This window comes from Thermobia domestica, chromosome 5 (assembly GCF_964235325.1).
Source record: "Thermobia domestica chromosome 5, izTheDome1.hap1.1, whole genome shotgun sequence".
Lineage (NCBI taxonomy): Eukaryota > Metazoa > Arthropoda > Insecta > Zygentoma > Lepismatidae > Thermobia > Thermobia domestica.
Window position 1 is genome coordinate 38,906,359 of NC_137458.1, and position 24,300 is coordinate 38,930,658.

Here is a 24,300-nt window from a genome sequence, read left to right on the forward strand (position 1 = left end):
AGCAAACATGTAAGAGTCATGGTCGTATTTTAGGATTTTATGCAACTTTCCCGGTTATTTATTGAATGAGTTATAAAAACAATTGGGTCTGAAATGTGTTGAAAGTAGGCAATCTTTTCATATTTTGTTTTAAGTTATACAATAGTTGAGACACAGGTAGCCTCAAAAACACAGTAGTAAACTTATAATAACAAATATTGTGTTGTTAGTACCACAAAGATAAATAAAAGTGTTAATTTTATTTATAACTTGTATTATCTTTTTGTTTGATTATTTTAAAAGTTATATTTGAAAATAATCAAGCGTTGATCGTTACAGGACACCAATGATAGCAGGTGGCTTATTTGTTATAGACAAGGCATATTTTGAAGAACTTGGAAAATATGACATGGAAATGAATGTGTGGGGTGGAGAAAATCTAGGTGAGAAATTTGTCGTAATTTCTTTAATAATTGGAAGCTACTTTTTTGTTTATTTAAACCAAACACAAATCTGTACTTTTATATTGCATTGTTATTAATGTTTGTTCTATTCATTTGTAACTGACGAGGGATCCTACTTGTTTGGCGACCATAAATTCCCTGACTTTTCTAGGTCTATATACAATGTACAAAGTCAACTATACTTCTTCTGACCAGGGGGTTCCTCATCTACTATGCATGTACATGTATATATAGTGTGCATATGTGTAGGTAGAGAAGTTCTGCAAAAACAAATTTATTTTATATAATATACCCTACCAAATGGCCGGGTAAGCGAAAAAGGAAAATGGGTTCTCAAAGGTAAAACTCTGTTCTTAAAATTCCCTGATTTTTCCAGGTCGGTGAACCTTGCTGAATGACATTGAATATAGATCTTAAAAGTAAAGCTTCCATTATGATAAATTTTACTTTATTTATTTATTTATTTGTTTATTTGTCTAATCCTTTTAATAATCTGTTAATAGCACGCTTTAATATACGATCGATATACATTCTTCAAATAACCGTCCAATGTTTCCTTCAGGCATATTTTAGAGGCTTTAAAATTAATTAATTTGCTTTTACATGTCAATCTTATGGAGTGCACATCCTTTAGCAAATAATGTCCCAGTGCAGATCTCTCACACTTTGAACTTTTCCTCCCCGGACAAAATTTTGATTGATTGATTTACTTGCACTGCAATAGGAAGATTGATTTACTTGTACTTCAATAGGAATGGTCCCAAATGTAGGAGTACGTTGTTCACTTCAAAGAAAAATAAATAAATAAATAAATAAATAATGATGAAGAATGGTAAACACACAAATACAGAAGGAAATAAAAAAAATAATAAAATTGTCAATGTAAGGAAGATTATATGTCAGCAATTTATTGCGTCTTCATTATTCATATCTGATTCTGACGAGTCTTTTAGTAACATTCAGTAAATGTTTCAATTGTTTAACTAACAATCTATTAAGATGGTTCCGGCCTATTAATTCTTATTCTTTAAGATATATAAATACAGGGTCTTTGAGGGAAAAAGTGGTGGGGTTTCATGGAGCTGCTGTCCAGGAGTGATGGTCCTTGTGTGATTGTTCGGGATTTAAAAATGGCGCGCACAAACAACAGAGCGCTATTCTACAGGTCAAAACAAAGCGAAAACGTTATATAATGATATATCCTCCGAGACATAATGATATATCCTCCGAGACCATTATAGTAGGTGGCAAACAATGCTCTCCTGTCGATATTTTCATGGTATGAAATTTCAGCGTCTTGTATCTTAAGTTTACAAGTTACAACAGCGTTTCAAGATAAATGGTCCACCCTATATCTATCTATCTATCTATATATGTGTGTGTGTTTGCTAATTATTGAAAAAATGAAATCTTTTAGTTTAACGTCCCTCGATTACGCCCTTTAAGGCTAAGGAAGACGGATGATTAAGATAAGAGAATGATAATGGAAGAATTGGTGGAATGATAATGTGGGAGGAAGTGGAAGCACGCCGAGAAAACCCTACGGACTCGATGTTGTCCACCACAAATTTACTTGGCCGGGGATCGAACCAGAGATCCTATGCATCAGAGGTAAGCGCTTTACCACTGAGCCACCGTGCCTCCCTTGTTACTGATTGAGATCTTGAATTAAAATCATGTTTGGTTTGTTGTTACGCGCATTATGTCTTTCACTAAATTCGAAGACCTAATATTTGTTCAGTATAAACATTGTTATGGACACATTTTCTTGAGCTTGGTAAGCCTGAAATAACTTTTCTTCTTTTTCTTTTTTGTTTGTTTCTGTCTGTGTGTGTGTAAATGAAAATGAAATTAAATCTTTCAGTGTTACGTCCCACGGTTATGCCGGTTAGGCTAAAGGAGACGGTGAAGATGAGAAATGAAAGAAATGGTGGAATGAAGAAAGTGGGAGGAAACGGGATAACCTCGAGAAAACCCACGAGCACGGTGTTTGTCCACCACAACGTCCACACGGCGCAAGCTGGAATCGAACCAGGGATCCCAAGCACCGGAGGTGAACGCTCTACCACTGAGCCACCGTGCGCACGGACACCACGTCAAGCGCAAGGACAATAGACGAGAAGAACAGAGTTTCTTTTTGGAACACAACTTGGGACCAGCCTTGAGAAAGAAGCAGCGACACTTTTAGCAGAACCCATCCATCATTTTGCTGGACGACGCTCAGGCACACACAACACAAGGTGTGACTGATTTCCTTGATAAATGGGGGTGGAAAGTGCTATACTATCCACCCCACCTTCTGGACTTAAGTCCATGTGACTTTGACCTGATTTCTAAGATGAAGGAATCTCATCGTGACATTCGTTTCAGAACTGTTCAAGAGATTCTTCAGGCAGTAGAACGGTCCATTAGAACTAGCAACACACAGATGCTGCTATAAGTATCCCAAAGACTTCCACATCGTTGGTAACGGGTTATATACAATGCTGGTGACTATATTGAAGGACTGTACACCTTTGTAAGACGTATCTTTATCAGTTGTAAATAAATAGATGGTCACTATTAAAATTCCAACCCTCGTACTTGTAAAACTGCAAAATATACATAATTTGTTAGTGTGTATTTCTGTAAATGATGTATGAATGTGTTCTTGCGATTTTCAGAGATATCATTTCGAGTTTGGCAGTGTGGTGGAAGCCTTGAAATCATTCCCTGTAGTCGTGTGGGCCATGTATTTAGGAAACAACACCCGTATTCGTTTCCTGGAGGCAGTGGCAACGTATTTGCACGAAACACTCGACGGGCTGCCGAAGTATGGATGGATGATTATAAACAGTATTATTATGCTGCAGTTCCATTAGCCAAGAATGTGCCGTTCGGAAAGTAAGTAATAATTACATTTGTTTCAGGCTAATGCGTCAGTAATCTCATTTCAAGCTTCTAGAATGGTGTTTAAAGAATATTATTAAGGGATATATGTCCATTTATTTTACACAGCCGATAACCACACATACATTTTAAACATAAATTGTTCAGACTCAATAACATATTTATAAGTACAGTAATCGTGGAGAAAAGGCGACGAACTAAATAATAAATAAATAAATAAAAATAAAAACCCTTTGCAGGTCATCCTAAAAAAATGCACTTAAGTAGAAGTTTTTTTAAAAGAAAACTGAATAGCCAAGAATAAAACTGCATATACATATTGATTTGCAATCTAAATTTTTAGTTTATCAATTTTATTGAAATATAAATTAGAAATTTCTTGTAGCACTGATAAATTTTATCTGTACATTTTTTACGTAGGCATATCAAAACTAGCTTTTCACGTTTTTGATGCTATTATAATTTTTCGTTCTTTAACTTAACAATATACCTATGTAAATTTATCTGTAATCTATTATATGTATATGTAATGTATTATATGTGCATACATGAACTGTTAAAAAATATTAATTGTTTATTTTCAGTATCCAAAGCAGGCTGGAACTCAAAGAAAGACTGAAATGTAAGCCATTCAAGTGGTATTTAGATAATGTGTATCCAGAATTGAGAATTCCAGACTCGATGGATGTGGCATTTGGCTCCGTGCAACAAGGAGTGATGTGTATGGATACTATGGGTCATCTTATTGATGGAACTATTGGACTTTATACTTGTCATAACAGTGGAGGAAATCAAGTAAGAAGAAGATGAATTCTATTTTAACTATAATTATATGAATAATATACTCGAATTTTAATTTAGAAGTACAAGTACTTAGCTTATTTCTATTTGCATCCAGTCTACTTTATAAAACTTGAGGTAATTGTTATATAGCTTGAGAAATTATTTTTCATTACTTTCGAGATTTTAGAAAATCCCTTACAGCGAGAATAATGTTCACAACTTAAATAGTAATAATGATATTATAATAATACGTAACCTGTTGCATAGTAGTATACTTCATTTTAACTTTTTTAACAATCGTTTGTGTGATACCTAAACCGTCTAAAATTTTAAGTAAAATCGGTCCAGACGGATGTTTTCCTAAAGAGGATTTTTTTTTTTTTTTTTGGAGGGGGGATTTCGGCATCTGTGGTCATTTTAGCCCGTCATGTATGAGGGATGACGTTCCTCGGTGATAACAATATCTGGGGAAGTGGAGAAGGAAGGAAGCAGGGTGGGACCTTTTTTATGTTAGGTACCATTCCAAAATTTGTCTGGTGTGAATGAGGAAAACCCAGGAAAACTTCACGATGGCTGGCTTGAAAAAGCTGTTGCATCTTTTTAACCGAGTGTCCCCTCCATGTTTTCCTAAAGAGGTTGCAACTCTAGAGCTTACCAATGTTTCTTTTTTCTCATTTATCAGAAAAATGTTAATTAATAATGAAAAGATATTAGGGAATTTTGTAAATATTGTATTACTGAAGTGGTAATAATAGAAGGAGCTTGAGATTGTCACTATTATTCTTCCAGTCAAATGCTTAATTCTTCGTTGGAATAGGCGGGAGCTCATGTGGTTCGGATTCCACGTTAATCACTGCCGTGTCGTGACAAAACGCTGTAACTTTGGCGAAGAAGTTTTGCGAAAATGAGCCTTAAAGTTTTCATCCGAAAATATGATCTGTATCGTGTAGAACCAGTGTAACTAGGCAATAATGGTTAACCAATCAATTTTCACCAAATTTAATCACACAACATGCATTTACGTAACATTACATGTAACCACGTGTTTCCAAAGTCAAGATACACTATTTCTACACGATACAGATCACATTTTCGGATGAAAACTTTAAGGCTCATTTTCGCAAAACTTCTTCGCCAAAGTTACAGCGTTTTGTCACAACACGGCAGATCAGTAGGTTCGCTGCTGAACGGGACGTTAAACTTATTTCAACTCTACTTATCGTTGGAATAGGCATATCTCAAATTTTGTGATTTTGAGGTAACACCGGTACTTTATATGATTTTACAAGATCAACCGAACGCTCCGTTTTCTATCAACTTGATATTTTAGAGATGAAGCTTTCGTCGGCTACGACTTTTCCAGCGATCGTTAGATATCGTAAAATCAGATAACGGTATTAAGGTCAAAATGTACATTTTGAGATACGTCTATTGGATATTCAAACGAAAAACTGCCTACTGCACTAAATTTATCAGATTAAATAGAGACAAAAAGAGAAACTAATTATATTGGAAGTGTGCACCATACAGATTTTTTCTAATAATATCGTAAGATCATACAACAAACTCTTACTCTTTCTTGCCTACGGTGTCTGTTAACTTGAGCATGTAGTATATATAAATTATTGTAGTTTAACTTGTATTCCTGTCTCTGAACAGAAGTAATTATATTTTTCTTTTTAACATTAAAGATCCTAGACGTAAATTTGAAGAAACAAGAAATATTAAGACAGATATTTCTCTTTAGTTTTTAGCAAAGACAAATTGAAAATCATTCTGGTAATCCTTATCCCAGCTAGGGTTACCAGAGTGGAATGAACGAAGTTGGGGGAAGTATCCTTTGTAGTTGGTTGTTTATTAATTCTCGGATTTTTTTTTTCTAAAATTCAATGCTTACATGTTGGTTGTTATTTGTTTAAGCAGGGAACTTGCATTTATACTTCAATATCCTTGAAATACTGAATAGGGGACGCCAAAAGCTTCGTGCTAAGATGAAACCATGTCTCTTTTATGAAACTGACTATATTTATGGTTAGTCGCCGAATTATTTTTATGATATTTTCAGAAATAGGAGTTGAGTTGATTTTAAGTTTAACGCCCCTTTCAGCAGCGAGGTTATATGAGACGTGGACTTACTGATTAACGTGGAATCCGAACCACATGAGCTTTCACCGGGAATCGAACCCGGCTCTCCCACGCCAAAGGCGCGTACGCTAACCGCTTAGCCACGAAAGAGCTCTATTTTCAGAAATAATAATTATTAACTATTCGCTTCATCAGCTCAGGTTATTTAACATTATTTGGCTGCTATTTGTAACACAGTGAATATATCAATTGATAGAACACATATACTGTTATATGTGCAGTAAAGTGATCATTTAAAAAGGGGTAAAACAACTTTAGGTACAAAAATCTGTGGTCGCTGGTCAGTTATAATACATTGATCTTACTAGAATACAATTGTGTACCAGTAAAAATCATGTGATAAGGAGTTATCATCCAGAGATCTTTCTCTGTAACCGTTGACAAGCATGTTTTGGTTGATAATTTCATGTTTTTACTATCAAATTGGACAAGTAAACGAGAAAAGGAAATATTTAATTCCTTCACTTCCAGCTGGCCGATATATGACTAGGAGCGTGCTTTTACTATCTTAGTAAAGCAGTGTGAAACAATAAAGTAAGCAAGGAGGAAACGGTAGAAATATGCAAGTGTTGGCAGTATTCACGTAGTTATGGATTCACGAGTAGTACCTCTGCAGAACCTCGACTATGCTATTGATGTTGTTTGCTGAGAAAGGGAGCACAAACAGTGATGTGGGTCATTTAGTTGAAAGTGACTGATTTGATTGAACTGCTCTTTAAGAACAAACAATGTGTAGGCTAAATTTTACTTACCTTATGCCATTTCGATTGGGAATTTTCTGACTATTTCCAGTCACTAATAACAGGTGTCTTTAAAGTAAGTTCCACTTTATAAAAATTTTATTATTAAAGATTACTGTACATACCATGAGTTTGTTTGTGTCACATGATGTATAGGTCCTTAAAAGTTTTATGGTAGAATGAAGAGAATATATGGACTTAATGTGTTCACAGTACGTGACGCGACAAGCATCGATGCGGTATTCTAGGTCTTGCCAGATTCTGGTTAACATATCTGACCGTAGTTGCACCTTCTTCAATCCTCAATCGCAGATCATGAAGGTCTCGTGAAAGAGGAGACACGTAAGCACGGACCTTAATGTACACTTGCATAGCGCAATGGGTTTTCTCGAATTTCATCAACATCAAACTCCATTATTGCTTTGATAAGCAGTGTCTTATGCGGTCATCTTTGAAACTGCAGAAACCTATAACGAAACAAAACAGAACGAAGCAAAACAAAAACCTGAGGGACCTGTGCCTCATATCCAACTAACAACATAAACTAAAGTACAATAGTTTTCCAATAATAAAGTTTTTAAAGACGGACTCACTTTAGAGACATCTTATGGTAAGTATTTTTTTAAAAAATGAAATGAAATCTTTAAGTTTTACGTCCCACGGTTATGCCGGTTAGGCTAAAGGAGACGGTGATGATGAGAGATGAGTGAAATGGTGGAATGAAGAAAGTGGGAGGAAACGGGAGAACCCCGAGAAAACCCACGAGCGCGGTGTTTGTCCACCACAAAGTTCACTTGGCGGGGACTGGGATCGAACCCGGCACCCCAAGCACCAGAGGTGAACGCTCTACCACTGAGCCACCGCGCCCCCCAAGTATTTTTTTTAAAATAATAATAAGCATAAAACAGTAACAGCTAATTGTACTGTAGATTCTTTTGATATTTTCTTTACATAATGTTTAATGTTGTATTGTACTTATTAGGAATGGGCATTTACACAAGACGGTCTTATCAAACATCATGACATGTGCCTCACAATGATCAAAGCCTCTCCTGGTACATCACTCAAACTAAGGCTGTGCAATAACTCTATGAATCAGGTAAGTTTATATTATACAACTTCTCATCTTTAACGTCACAATTACAAATAGAAAGGAACTTTATAGTATAAATATTTAGCAGTTTTTGTCTGGTATTTAAATAATTTTATTAAATATACACAAATATTTCATCTTCCGTATCAAAAAAAGCAATCAGCATTATGTGCATTGAATACTGTCATTCCTCCATTAATATATTTCTAGTTCATCGCTATGTTTTCAATAGGCAATAGTTCGGTCAGTGCAATTTGAAAAGACTTGTGTTTAGACCATGGTATACTGGCTGCAACAATCATTTTACGTACTGCATAATCGTATAGGGAATAACTTAAGCCAACATCACTATCCGTTTCAGTAGGCATACCATGTTGCTGGATGGTTCTTAATTACCGTCTTTTTGTATGTAAATATGAGCATGAAACAAATTCGGGTATTAATTCAACACTCCACAAAACTAATTTCAATATTGCAAACACTGCCGCACCTACTATATGTTATTGGTCTTCGGTCTATGAATTTGGTCTTCGGTATGTACTAGTGCAGTATTACATATTGTGCCGGTGCGACCGACAGTTCCATTACCTCAGATATTAGATTTCAGTTTATTAACTAATTACTATATAATCTCAAAGAAAGGGATGTAAGAAAGAGGTGAGAACTGATGAGTCAGACAGAACTTATATAAGAAACGGTTACGTTTATGCATAAATAAAACACAACTAATTCAAATCGATGAAATAAAGACTAGCTTAAGTAGAAGGTAAAACAGGGTGAAAAGACAATATTAACTGAAAGTATAGGAATGAGCACTAGCCTCAAATATTCCTTGTCCGTGTTGAGATTGTTGTTGTGAGGAATGACAAATAGACTCCTCTCTGCGTTTTCCCGCTTCCTGGCTGGAAATTAAAGAAACCAAATGGATTTGCGAAGTGGTCTATTGTCAATCACTGGATGGTGGCCTGGAGTTGACTAAACTCCAATTGAATCTGGCTATTCTCCCTTTGATGTTACACACTTGACACATCTACGACTACTTCTTGAAACGTGTCTCCAATGGTTTAGTCGAAAGAGAGCATTGACAGTAATGATCATTTAACTCGCAAGCTATTGCAATCGGAAAAGAATGTCATGTTGTAAGAAAGGAACACTAGTCTTTCATATCTTGGCTAATTTACGATGACAAAGTGAATATAATGATTTACAAATTCTGAGGATGTGCACTCAAGATTAAAAGTTTTGTAAAGCTGAATTAATCAATTAAATGAAATTTAAAATAATTTGATTTTAAGAATGATTAAAACAGTCCAATATGTATGTTACTGCTATATTGTGTGAAAACTAAGAAATAATTACAATCACAATTTTTGGACTATTCAAAACTTTCCTGGTAGGACGAAAATTTGAGTCAAATGAAGGGCTTATATGAGAAGTAAACGGGTATTTTGAAAGCCTCGAAGAAACTCATTTCCGCGAATAAACTGCAAAGCTGGACAAATATTGGGGCAAATGCGTTAAACTTCGAGAAACTATGTCGAAAAATAAAGTACGTTAAAAAACAACAAATTGTTTCTTTAATATCAAACCACCCTCGTATAAACCAAAATATTTTGTTATGCCAGTGTTCAAATATACTGGTGTCCAAAAATTAAGCATGATGGCTATTTGAGGACAGGACACAAACAAGATAAATAAATCGCACCAAAGGGTGCCATAATACCAAAATACCGCACATACACCACACGAAACAGGTCACATTTGTAAGAACCATGGTAGTAGGGGATCACACAAGCCACATACAGACATTCAGAACCTTGTTCCTGTTCCTCTGAGCAGTGATGGATCCTGCATCGAAGATGTGCATATCCGTACGACTATAACATGCCTACCCAGATCATTATGCCGTTTTCATCGTATTGATCCCTTTCTACAATGGTCATGGGATGCAAGCGAGTTCCTTATTCGCGCCAGATCAATGTGTGATAGCAATCGCTCTGGAAACTATATCGGGATTTATCCGTAAATAGTACGTGGCTCAATTCATTGCGGTTCATTAGTGATCTTCTCGACACCACTGTAAATTGATTCTTCAGTGGGCTTCAGTAAGTGGAACATACGTTACTGCTGGTTAGGCATACAGACCACTGGTACCGAGTCTCCGGTACACAGTTTTGAGCGACACTATCACCCTTACGGTGGCTGCAAGCTCCGCTACAGTTGTCTTACAGGCGTGGTTCGGATGCGACGCGCAGTTACTGTCAGATATCGGTTCTGTTGTAAAGTTGTCCCACGTGGACGACCTCCATGGGACCTGCATATGACGTCTCCTGTATCGATAAACTGTTTCCACAACCTGGACACGAAACTTTGTCATACATTGGTGGCTTATGCTACTGCTGTCTGTGTTACCTTATTCCAAGCGCCCGATGATGCGACCCTTGATAAACGCATTTGAATGACGTTTTAATGCCATATTTGCTGTCTTTTGCCACATTCAGTCCTGCACTACCTTCAGCTCAATTAAATAGATCTACACAGAATGCAGACATTTTGGCTTCAAGCATTAGTGTTCAATTTCTTCTTATAGAGGGTCAGGCTGACGCTTATCACGGCCGGTTCAATCTACCTCACATGTAATACGCGCTGTCCCCTTCTCGTGCGTGCGACATCCTCCCCGGGTCTCACATGCAATTTCACGCATTTTGTTTAAGTTTCAGACGCCAGTGTAGATCTCAGATAAATAATACTTCTACTATTTGGTATAATTAAGATATCATTTAAAACAGTAAAATGCGACATTTTTGGCAGAATTAAACAAAGAAATAAAACTCTTAAAAAGAAGAATCAAAGTATAATACAATGCTCATAAGTATTAACTGTTATTTTTAATTACTAATATTATTATCTTTTATTTCTTGAGGAGTAACTTTTTTCTGTTTAATATTTCAGAAGTGGCAGCGAATAGAAAACAATAGTATGTTAAAACATTCAACGTATGATTTGTGTGTGGACTCCAAGTACGAAAAGAAACGAGGATTGACTGCAGAAAAGTGTGATTCTACATCAATAACTCAAAAATGGAAGTTCTCTCTTAACCGATTGTGATAATTTAGTTACTAATAAGTAACTGAAATTGCTTGAATCAAGTAACGGGTCATATTGAAGACAAAATAATGTTTAAAAAAAGAAAAGGTTGTTTAATAAGGCTGCATCGTTTAAGATGTAGTGTATAAATGACTGGAGATTATGGTAGTGTTGGTAAATCTTTAGTACTCGGAACTCATAATGGGAACCAATTCTGTGTGGTATATATGTGTGTGGGATTTGAAAAAAAAAATATATATTAAAAAGTGTGTGAATGCAATCATATGAGCTTCCACAACGGTTTTTGTTGTATATTATATAGTTCCTGCCTTGATGTTCCCATATGCTTGGAGAATAGTGACGTTTGATCTCATACATATGGAAAAAAACATAACGTAACTTTGCCGTTATAATGTTAAATGATAAAATTTCAAATTTGGTAATTCTCATATGAGATCACATTCTAGAAAATATTTAAAAAGAAAGAAAAATTTTGTAAGCATATTAGAAGCAGACATTCCAGTTGGTGTGTGTGTGTGTGTTCTATACCACACAGAGCATTTGAGTGTGTCGTGAGCAATTGGCAATGTAGATATCAGAACATTCCGAATGAATGAGTGTTGAGGAAGTTCTGAAGCCGATTTTGGGAGCAGAATATGTCGTTGTTTTGTGTAAATGATAATAGTTTGTGGACTATCAACATTCTGTGAACTTTGTTATATCACATCACAAGAGAAACCAAAAATCTTCAGTGAGATGCCTGTGAAGTGTGTAATATGTATGTAAATTTTTTATCTGCTTTATTATTTTTACTTTCGATTTTATGTCTTTTATTCTTGATAGAAAGTTGGAATGATAAGTATTTCCCCGACAATTCTTCTCTTAACATATACGTATTGTACACCGTGGTAAACTGTAGGAAACATCCAGTACACTTCAGGTACAGAAGAATACTCGTGAGAAGACTGGCGTGTATTTTGTTAAGAACTAATAAATACTTACCAAATGAAAATAAGTAATTTGAATTATGTATATGCCAAATACATAGTTGTGTTGTACATATGCTAGAACTCTGTAAATAACAAAGTGATTTGCACTAGGGAAACTCGGTATAAATGGATTGAATATGTAAATAAAGTAAACATCTGTCTTAATGCTGAAATTGCCTAGTCTTGAAAAAATGTGCGCCAAATTGAGAGCACTGTTGGTGTAGTTAAGTAAAGGCGCGACTGAAATTTTGTTACCATTCAGTTTTTATTTTTAATAATGAATTTATGTGGGATCCGTTATGCAGCACTCAAGTTTTATAGAGAAATGAAACAAAACAGGGAGTATAAGATATTAAGTTTCAGAGTGAGATATTCTCTGATGACAAAAAATGATAAACGAATAGTTTGCCAGAAGAGTGGTTTAAAATATAATTTATAAAATAATTGTACATAAAACTATATCTTGACGATATTTTAAGGTATACTTTTCTGAACATATTAATTTATGTAGTGGAATACAAAGATAACCTTTCTATCAATTAAAATTCATATTTATTTCGGATAGTTCAGCATTCTTTCAAACAAGAATTGAGGATCAGTGCAATTACATTTAAAAATGCCCCGAATATAGTGTTCGGTATTTCTAACATTTGTTGGTCGTGCATAACTGTACAGTACAAATAGCAAAATATTATTTTCAGAACTTTTATAAGAACTAATATTCAAGTACTTTTTTTCTTATTATTTATAAATGTGAATTTAGGCTAACTATTTTGTTTTTAGAACATTTTCGGAATAATATCGGATGATTATGTTGCGAGTAAATATGTTAATTTGGTTAAGATCTAAGATATTGTTTTACATTACTGACAACAGGCAATATTTAAAATTAGTACTAGGTTAAGTTTGTATTAACTCGCATTGTCATACACACACACATATTCTTAAATATCTAATTTTAAGTCAATATTATTATATTATATTTATTTTGATAGAAGAAAATTTGATTAGAACTACCAGCAGACGAAATTATGATGCTGTTAATGAACTGATTTACCTTAGTTAACAATAGCATTCTATGCTATAGACGTTTCTTATAGACTCGTCTTTTCAGCAGTGAAAAGTGTACATAAAGTATATTTAATTAATAACATGAAAGAAGTGTGCAATCACCAGGCTTAAGACATGTATTAACAATATGATTTAATGAATGCCTATTGTAAATTCTGGTTACGAATTGTACAATGACAAGAAAATTTTATTCATTCGAAGGAGAAAATTTTAATCACACATAGCAAAGCGCCAAAACAACAGAAAACTGTTATGTCGCTAGTAGTTTAATTGGTACATTAACTACCAGACAAGCAGGCCAAGGTTCGAGTCTCTATCAGTCCAGCACCCAAACCTTTCTGTTATCCCATCGTTGTTTTCTGCTTACTACTAAAGTACATTTGAAAAAAAAAATATATGAATACAATATTTCTATAAAATACTTAGCTTCGCTCACGAATTTGTCTAAAACGACTTCTGAATACTTTTAAAAATCATGGAGAACGAAATATGTAGACGTGTTTGATTTTATAGTAATTTCTTAATAGGAAGCATTTATAACAAATCTATTTTGTCTTATATTTTCAGCAATTTAATTTTATTCTTGCCTGTTCTACCTTGAGATTAATTGTAAAAAAATGATTTTTATGTTGTATATATTCAGTGCTTACTTCGTAATATTTAACAAAACAATGAGAGATTCTAATATGGTGGTAATTTATTCAGTGACTATTTTTCTTGCCAATATCTTCGTGATAATGCTAGATACGAAACAAGAGATGTTTTTTTGTGCTTTTATAAAATTAACAATGAAACAAATGCACATGTTAATTTCAAAAGTAGATTCTAGTTCTTTCTAGAGGTTTTTTTACTGAATAAATGACTGAAGTAAACAAATTTGGTTGATGTGCTGGGTTTTTATGTGTATATTATTATTATTATTATTATTATTATTATTATTATTATTATTATTATTATTATTATTATTATTATTATTATTATTATTATTATTTTTGTCTTCAAATTATGAATGGCAATTGATTAGTTAGTAAAATAGAAAGGAAAGATTGGATGAAGTATGTAAAGAAATAGAACGAAATTAGGGATGCACACGAGACGAGGCGAGACAGAATTTTCCTGACAAAATTCGAGTCGAGACATTCTTCCAATAGAGAAATATACATTTTTGGATTCATCACTTTTACAGCACATTTTCGAGACGAGACAGCCTCAAATCTTGTCTCGTACGCATCCCTAAAAAAAAAAAAAAAAAAAAATCTCTCTCTTTTTACAAATATACATTATCAAGAGATATCGGATATTTTGTGGCTTTGCATCACATTATTAAGAGTCACAGTGGTAACGAACATATTTGTAGGAGTATTATCACACGGCAGATATGTTTTTGGAGTCGAATCAGTAATTAATTGCTAGCAGTTAAATTGATTAATTAATTAATTTGGAGTCGAGTTTAATGTATCTTTTCAGAACCAGGACCATATAAGTCGCAGCCCTATAGCTTAATGTGGGATCCGAAGACGAGTTCTCATCGGAAATCAAGCCACGAAGAAGCTTTCCTAGCATTTAGAATTTTATGAAATCACGATATATATTATATATAAAATACAAAGCGTTATATAGTTAAATGAAGATGACAGTAGATAGAAATAATTTATTCTGAATAAATTCAGACGCCAATACAATGCTGCATCAGTGTAATAATGGGTCAAGTTCCAGCGGTTACAGGGTCATCAAGACCAACTCATTTAGGTCGGTTCATATAAAATTGTATTCTCCATATTTGCAATTCTGGAAACCAATGTAAAAAGCTCCAAAATATCACGGCTCTTTGTAGTGTTACAGTACTAATTTCTGTTTTGTTTTTTAAAAATATATATCTCATATGATGATGATATGCTTACTTGTTATTACGTAATAATAACTAAATTAAATCATAATATATTTAGATGCACATTTTTCTTTAAATATATTTTGCTTGACAATTATTCAGAAATATTAGTGGTTAGTAAATCGGTTAATCTTTCAGAAGAAAGGAACTTCTATTGATCTGTGCTTAAAAAGTCCTTAATTTTCATGAATAAATGACTAGTAAGATAACAGATAACATTTAGGATATATTTTTCCTTCTTCAAATTATCAATTTAGTTTTAAAAATGAATTATCATATTTCTGTACAGACTTTAATGTAATGTATTTTCCTTCCTTATTTTCCGTTATTAAATAATAAAAAAAAATCTCTCGTCAGTTTCTTTATAGACTTACAACTTTTGATTATAAAATAAGATAACAAAAGAAGTATGTGCTATACAGTACAGGGTGTCACAGAAACCTCTAGTTCTAATTAAAAAAAAAAAAAAAAGTGTTACTCAAATTATGCAAATTTTAAATAAAACGCAGTTTGGCGTCATTGTTGTTCAGTGACATGGTTCAATATCTCACATCTAAAATTATGGAATAATAAAAAATACAATTTATATTAATTCCAATCAATTTTCTTGCTATAAGCATAGAATGTAATTGTGTTGACTTCAGTTATTCTTTCTTCCACTTACATCATTTACTCTACTCATTTTTGTTAAGAAAAACTTCCGAATACTTAATTTCAAATTTATATTATTTTTATGCAGAAAATTTAATAACTTATAGAAGGACCTTACTATTTGGAAGTACCTTGTTTATTTGTCACAGCAAAGTAGATTTAGCACAAGACAATCCTTTCAGCTTAAGCATTTAATTTCGCCATGTTATGTAACCGTCCAAGAAAAAAAAGAATAGTCATTATGGGCTTCCTTTCACTCACTGTAACATTGTTGATAAACAATATTTACTCTGTATAATGATACTGTGTTTTCTACTTTTAACTTGCCCTACATGTTCTTCAGAATCAATGTGACGAAATATTGTTATACGGAAATTTTGTTTTTTATGGTGGGTATAAATGTTAACGTCGCATGATTTATTTTGTTTGTAATTCATGTGATAAGTATGGTTAATACTTTTATGGTATATGAGTGGGAGGTTTAAAAAAATATATTTGTAACTTCGAACGAATGCAGAGCTGAGAATAATATATATATATATATATATATATATATATATATATATATATATATATATATATATATATATATAGAATACTGTATGTATGTGCATGTGTGTATGTGGTTATTCTTAATCATAAACAATGAAATATTATTAATACTGATGTTTAACGATGTACTTAATGGATATGTAAGTTTAAAATGTGGTTAGTTTAAGTCAACCACATTTCTTGTTTTGATATTTTAAATGCAAATTTAGAAGATTAGAAAAATCAGCTGTTAATGTTCTTTGTTGTACGAATTTGCGTTACCCGGTAAAATAATTGGTGGTATAAAGAGGTAAAATTGCATAAAATTGAAACTAGATTCACTAATAATACAGCAAAATCAAGCACACATTCGAAATATAGATACCTATAATTGAAAGAAAGAAAGAAAAAAAAAAACATACGCAGATTACCGCTTGATACCAGCAGTTATCTTCCAGGGAACGTTGAATTATAAGTATCTTCTTTCTGGAAAAAAGTATAATTAGCTCAAACTGTTGATTTCGTTGCCTAAAAATATATATATTTGAAAATGACTCAAGCATGACATGTACGCAGTATAGAAGATATGCATAAAATAAAATAAAAGAAATAAATTGCTTGAGTCAATCACACATTGTAATCGAAAATTATATGAAGTTAGGAACAAAAATAAATTGAACACATAATGACCATTTCGTTAAATATGAAATACATCTGAGATTTAAGTAAGTTCTACTCACTGATGATGAGAAATTACGAATAGACTAGAGAAATTATAAAGAAAGGCTTGCAATGGTTAATAGATGATGTTTCGACAATAATGTTGACACGTCTTTATATTAAAATTTATAATTGTATCGCATATGTTAACTGATACTCTAAAACAAACAAAAAAATTATAAACACATGAAAATTATATAGGTATATTGTGCGTGCAAAGCACTATTGCTGAAATTTCCTGTGTTTCATTTTCTTATGATAAAAGGAAAATAAACATTTATGACATTATTTCCTTGTTTCAGTAATTTATTTCGGTAACACGCAAAAAAACATTTACAATAAAAAGTGACATAGAATTATATTAAAAACAATAAACGCATTTCGATGGTTGAGAGCCAGAAGGGCGTAACTGCTTTTTTAGTACTTTTGACTTTGAAAACGATATTTAAGTTATAATTCAAGTTTCGTTCTGTCATATCAAAATTCAATCAATGATACATGTCCTCATAGCTCAGAAATCAGAATTTTAAAATTCGGCAGTTACGCCCCTTTGGCTCTCAACCATCGATTTGTACTCTTGTCAGGTATGAAGAAAAGCTAAGGAGGTTTACCAATCGTTTCTCTTTGTGAAAGATACTCAAATATAATCAATCAAGACATTACCTTCATAGGATTAACTTTTCTTCTTCTTTAACAACATCCATATCGTAGCGACAGTCAGAACAATACTACTAAATATATGGATTATGTCCAAATCTCAGTAGAAGTGGAATATCCCTTCTAATACCTTTCTCACACTTTAGTAACGAAGTGTGGGAAGTTACCATCCACAATAATTTCGTATTACATACATGCAAAAAATCTGATGCGTAAGTCTGCACTTCCTTTACAACTGAAAGTATGAATTTCCCAACGCATGTAAATGGATTGGAACACCACCACTTCAGCTTCTGAATTTTATTGTAGTGTTTTAAATAATAATGATTAGAGTATTATAATAATGTAACCAACTATATAGCAACTGTCTTGCTCATTATGTATTTGGACGTATAGCAGAAATTTAAATTTCAGAAGTGAAGAATATCTTCATTTTTGAAATATGAAGTTTAAAAACAACATGGGAACAATACAATTTTTCAACCCATTACGAACAAGGATAAAACGGATACACAAGAAAGGTGACTAAATCGAATACCGAAACTAGAGCGCCATCACAGTCACCAGCGCATACAAAATTAAAATATGTGAATATCAGTGTGGATTTAAAAACAGATCAACAATAGACCAGTTATTCACAATGAAACAAACAACAGGAAAATTCTAGGAGCAAAACAAGCACATTATCATCTATTCGTCACTTCCGTACAGCATAAAACAACGTCCAGAGAAATAAATTGGGAAGGTTTACATAAGCTGGAAATCCCTAACAAACTCATACGCCTGTGCAAGATTGCTACCACAGATGCGTCTGCCTCAGTCAAAATTGGAAAATACATATCCAACAAATTGTGTTAAAAAGGGAGTCAGGGAAATGGGCTTGCTCCAATACTACTCGACCTAGCTTGAGATAGCGATGAGGAGAGCTAATATGAAGCGAAAGGGGACTCTTACGATTAACAGCTGTCAAATCTTACTTACGTGGACGACATCGACATCATTGGTCAGAATCTCAAGGCCATTAAAGAATCATTCAGCAATCTGGACCAGGAGGCGTGGAAAATAGGGCTATTTTTTTAAGTGAACAAGGACAAGACAAAATTACTAGTCATATCTGGAGACAAAGGAATAACTAGAAGGCTGGGATCAAACTTTAAAATAGAAGCACACAATTTTGATTCACCTATCTAGGAACAGTAATAACAACGGACAATAACAAGATAACAGTAATGGAACACCGGATAAACATAGCGAACGAACAGGGCATACTTCGCTCTGCTACCGACCCTCCGATTAAGAGCAGAGCAAAAAATGAAATGAAATCTTTGAATTTTACGTCCCACGAATATGCCGGCTAGACTAAAGAAGACGGCGATAAGAAATGAATGAATTGGTGGAATGAAGAAGAAAAGTAGGAGGAAACGGGAGAACCCCGAGAAAACCTAAGCATACGGTGTCTGGCCACCACAAAATCCACTTGGTGCGAGCTGGAATCGAACCAGGGACCCCAGGTACCAGAGGTGAAGCTCTACCATAAAAGCAGAGGAACAAAAATCGAAATTTATACGACACTAATTACAGCAGTTGTTGCGTATGGCTTAGAGTGCTGGATACTTCGAGAAAAATAAAAAATAGATGTTAGGTACCTCCGAACAAAACATCTTGCGAAAGATATTCGGACCAATAAAACTAGAAGACAATCAGTATAAAATAAAGCACAACTACTGCAGCAACAAAGACAACTCACACATATTTGAAAAAACCGACTGCGGTAGCGCGGACACGTAAACAGAATGGACCAAGACATGAAATCGAAAAGAATATTTGAAGGAATTGGGGAAGGGAAATCGCTTGCGAGGCCAACAGTTGGTAAGATGTTGGACGATATGAAGCAGGGAAGAATTGAGAACTGAAGAATAGTGACGAAGGAACGATATTTGTGACGGCAACCCTACTGGAGGCTCATCTCAGAGTTGTCGAGCCATGAGAGAAGTATTATAAGTATGAACAAGGATTTTCAAAGTAATGTCTTGGCGATACGGAACAGTATATATGAGATGTTCCGGGTAGTAAGGGGAACTAAACAAAAGTTAGGCGTAATATGATCGCTCGGAAATTCCATTTAAGGTACTCAGCTAGTAATGCTAAACTGTTCTGTGGTAGCCGATTCTCGTGCTTATATTTTAGATTGTGGACGTCGTTCCACTCTCCCTTATAAATTACAATTTCAAATTGATCAGGACTATTATTTTGAGTATTCAGAGTGAATTTTCAGAATATGTATGAACGTATAAACAAGAGCGATCGAAACAAGCATTTGCCGAGATCTTTCTTGACTTAGAGTTCGTTCGTTAATGCAGTACCTCACTAACTGCGTTATGATGCTCGGATAAATATACTCAATTGCTGTGCACCGAATCCAAAATCACACATTCCGAAAGAATGCGCTGTGTTATACAGTGGTCATAACAGCTGCTATGATTCAACTTTATTTTTGTTCAAAAAATGCTATATAAAACGCAGGCAGAGGAAAAAAATCCCAAAGTACTAATATTTGAAGTATCACTGGCCTAAACTCTTTAACTGTACCCATCAAATAAAACAAAACATGAAACTGATGTACAGTCTAAAGCAAAACTTTCTTTCCAACGCTACATTTTATCGTCAATAACTTCGCAATAAATTTACCAATTTAATCAGAATGGGGTCAAGGGGACAGAGGTCCCAGCTCGACCACTTCCAAAGTTAATGAAATTTGGTGGTAAGGTTCTATATTGTCTTTGATAATTATGTGCTAAATGTCAGCCAAATATCTGCTTTGGTTACATTGATATGAACTTTCGAAAACAGGCCACTCACCTTCGCTCTGCGTGAGAGGTTGCTAAGTTTGCTTAGCGTTTCTGAACGTTGCAATAAGCATAAAGACGTCTTTGGATGGTATGTAGTCTCCCCCAAATCCATCGACTACTTCGAGCCGGTACTGACTTATAGTGAACTGTTGCAAACTACATGGCTGGCGCGCCTGTTTCTTACGGACGCATACAATTGCTGCCGGTCGGGCTCCCCTGCTGCGCTCCTGCCTTGACTCGGCATTCGTGCTGTTTAGTGGTCACCTAGCACGAGTTGGTTCGTGTTTTATGCGCTGTAGTTTTTATGCCATACGTCTAGTCTATTTATAGTCATCGCATTACAAATAAAGAATCGTAATTACTACCAAGTGATTTGGGGGGAGAAACTAAATAATATCCGACGTGTTTTGCGCACTTGGACAACTTCTGAGGTTTATTCAGAATAGGTTACCAATTAGCCGCATAAGTATACCTGAGTATAGATACAACTCTTCAAAGTTGAAAAAAAAAAAAAAAAAAAAAAAAGTATTTGCGGATTCAGGGTGCCCACATTCAACACACTGTAACTACGCTGTGAATGCACGAATTAATCAAAACTTGGAAGCACGATTCCCACCTATGATATAAGTGTGTGAATTAAATTCAGTTGCTATTGTCCAGCTAGATCCAAAGCTCCAGAGTACTTCTTATTTGTTACTATGAAGTCCACCGCTAAAGCAACCCATAACCGCGATAGACATAACAAAACTTCAGTCATATGGTTGCTACCCTGAACATAATTGTTATCTAAGGGCTCAGATAAAATTGATTTTAAAAAATAAAGAATAAAAGTACAATACGTAAAACAAAACTCAAAATACTAACTGCTTATTTAATTCTTAATTTAGTTATTGTAAACAAGAATTGAATTTATTATTTTAAGTTTTTATTTCTAGCAACAGTGAAAAGCTAGACATATCAACAAAACGGATATTTTAAAAAACACTATTTTCAAACATGCTATATTGAAGTTCTATGACGAACAAGACAACAATTACAATAAAATTACAGTATGTAAAGTTTAACAGTTTCATTGACAGTGCACACTTTGAATCAGAGCAACATCTCATCATCTGTGTCAGGTGAGAGAAGCTTTTTAAATTCTAAAAGATCGTTCTCACAGGAAAATCTTAAGGCTCATCTGAAATTTACAATTAACAGGCTGATACAGATGAAGAAACTGAGAGCGACATACACGATTATATTGCTATTTTTAAAGATTGCTGCGATTATCTTACAAACTTATTTTATTGAAAAATAAATAAATAATTTAAAAAAACATAATTTGATTTCAGTTTATTAGTACGAAAGTATCTGTTTTGTATTATATATCCGTTAACTCTGTTCGAGAAGTTTCAATCTCGTCCGGTAGATGTCAATAGCTGGAGGATTTTGCTGCCACCTAACGGCAAGATGTGTAACTTCTTAACTTCTACTACTTTTGATTCAATAGTAAAAACTGGGATATGGATGCTACCGTGAAAGTAACCGGTAACATGATGTTAGATATCTATTGTCAAAAACAGAATTAGAAAAGGCTTTCGTTTAAGAATTATCGAGTGAAACAACGGACGTGATAATATTATAATATTGTGTCCCACTTGCGTGATTTTAATAAATGGTCGAAAAATAGGGTAGTTAGAATAATATTTGAGTTTTAATATTTATGTGAAAACAAATTTTAAGAAAAGTAAAATAAAGCATAATTTACAAAAAGTTAAAGAACAATAAGAGTTGCTTTACCCATCACATAAAGTTTCATCAAGACTGAAGGATTAAGTAATGACTGATAACTGTCATCCGATGACTGAAGGATCATCTGATAACTTTCTTTTCGACTGAAAATACAGAAAGATGATCCAAGTCTTCACTTCAATCAAGTCCTCAAAATGAAATAAAGTCTATAATTCATCCATAGAAGAGCTAGCAAGAGCAAAAAGGTAATAGCAAGAGAAGGTCTTTGACAGCTCACACTGGCCTTGCCACTGCTTACGTGTCAAGGCTTTTTTCGGTGCATTTATAAAGGAAATTTAATTAATGGTATAAGACAGAGCAACCGTGGTTGGTAACACTAGAACCAAAGTAGGAACTGAATTTTCCCTCCGCATGTGGTAATAAACTTCAGAGACCATCTCATGTTGGCCCTGCTATGTTCTATACGTTGAGATGTATATTCTACGTATGTTCTGCTTTGGTCAAGATCCAAATATTGTATGAAAATCCTTGTAATACATGAAATACTGAATAAAGTATGTATGTATCTTTTTAAAATATGTTTTCAATTTTTTTAATAGCCTACACGATGCTAAACTTCCATGTGATAGTTATTTATCAATTCAATAGTTGTAAATGTGAAATACAGATACAATTCTCAATTCTCTTATATGAATACTTTCTTCAACATAATCTGGTATTTTCACTGCAACCCATGGAAACAAAATAACATCTTACTGGATAAGCCGTTACCAAATACTTAAAACAAAGTAACTTATTTCTTACTTATATATTATTTTTTTCCTGAACAACGCATAAGATTAATTATAATTAATGTAATTCAACAATATATTCCTACGATTTCTGTGTATAAAATTTGAACAGTTATTACCTTTTTAAAAAAAAATACTAAACGTGCTGATGATTGCCTAAAATTTGAACGACATAAAAATTACATAGTTAATATCATGATTGATGAAAGCTGTTACATTTATTTTTTGTACATTAGTTTGTTTTCATCGTCATTGAAATACAATACAAATCAGATAAAATTCTTCAGTTTCTTCCAAGGCTGCACAGATATAAATTTGGAGAAACTTAATGTGTTCGGATTAACATTAATATATTCTAACCATAGCTAACCATATTTACAACTATGTAAAATATGTATTAAAATATAAGGACATGCAATACTACAACTATATTAAAACAGAACTACTTCACCGTTTCACAAAAGAGAAAGTCTCAATTATTATCTTCGAATCAATGAAAACCTCTTGAACATTGACGTTTTCATGTTACTAGTGACATTTCTGTCTGGTATGATGTCTCTCCGTTCAGCATTTCCTATTGAGAAAAAGAAGAAATGCCATAAATAACAACGTCTTTAGTATAAGTAATTCATTATTTTCAGAACAAAATCGTTTTATCTTATCACCATTGTAATTGCATTCTTAATTTATACGTATAGTGGAATTATCAACTAAACCAACTTTATTTATCAGCAGTAAAACTGTTGAAAGGGCATTAGTGGACTACCAATGAATCGAATATTACTACCGTTACAAAGAGCACTATCAGTGAGTCGAATACTGCTGCCGTTACAAAGATATCTACCAGTGAGTCAAATTTTGCTACCGTTACAGCGAGTTCTATTAATGAGTCGAATATTACTATCGTTTCAAAGAATACTATCAATGAATCGAATATTGCTGCCGTTACAAATAGTTCTGTCATTGAGTCGAATATTGCTACCATTACAAATAGTGGTATCAATGAATCAAATATTGCTGCCGTTACAAAGATTTCTATCAGCAAATCGAATTTTGCTACCGTTACTAAGATTTGTATTAATGAGTCGAATATTACTACCATTACAGAGTATTATCAAAGAGTTGAATATTGTTGCCGTTATAGAGTACTATCAATGAGTTGAATACTGTTGCCGTTATAGAGTACTATCAATGAGTCGAATATTACTACCATTATAGAGTACTATCAATGAGTTGAAT

The 24,300-nt window shown here is 33.7% G+C and overlaps 2 protein-coding genes across 6 annotated transcripts in view; one reads left to right on the plus strand and one right to left on the minus strand.

The window, feature by feature from the left end:
• Pgant2 (polypeptide N-acetylgalactosaminyltransferase 2) overlaps window positions 1-17,318 on the plus strand; it is a 547,092-nt gene extending 529,774 nt beyond the window's left edge. Inside the window, exons 8-12 of the mRNA XM_081758540.1 lie at window positions 319-422; window positions 3,107-3,326; window positions 3,917-4,127; window positions 7,983-8,099; window positions 11,046-17,318. Of these exons, the coding sequence (XP_081614666.1) occupies window positions 319-422; window positions 3,107-3,326; window positions 3,917-4,127; window positions 7,983-8,099; window positions 11,046-11,201 (808 nt within the window). The 3' untranslated portion in view covers window positions 11,202-17,318. The remainder of the gene's footprint in view (window positions 1-318; window positions 423-3,106; window positions 3,327-3,916; window positions 4,128-7,982; window positions 8,100-11,045) is intronic.
• Window positions 17,319-19,682: 2,364 nt separating this feature from the next.
• LOC145685873 (uncharacterized) overlaps window positions 19,683-24,300 on the minus strand; it is a 167,784-nt gene continuing 163,166 nt past the window's right edge. For all 5 annotated transcript variants that reach the window (XM_081758538.1, XM_081758537.1, XM_081758539.1 and 2 more), the window contains one exon: window positions 19,683-23,635. In XM_081758538.1, coding sequence (XP_081614664.1) covers window positions 23,541-23,635 — 95 coding nt within the window. In that variant the 3' untranslated portion in view covers window positions 19,683-23,540. The remainder of the gene's footprint in view (window positions 23,636-24,300) is intronic.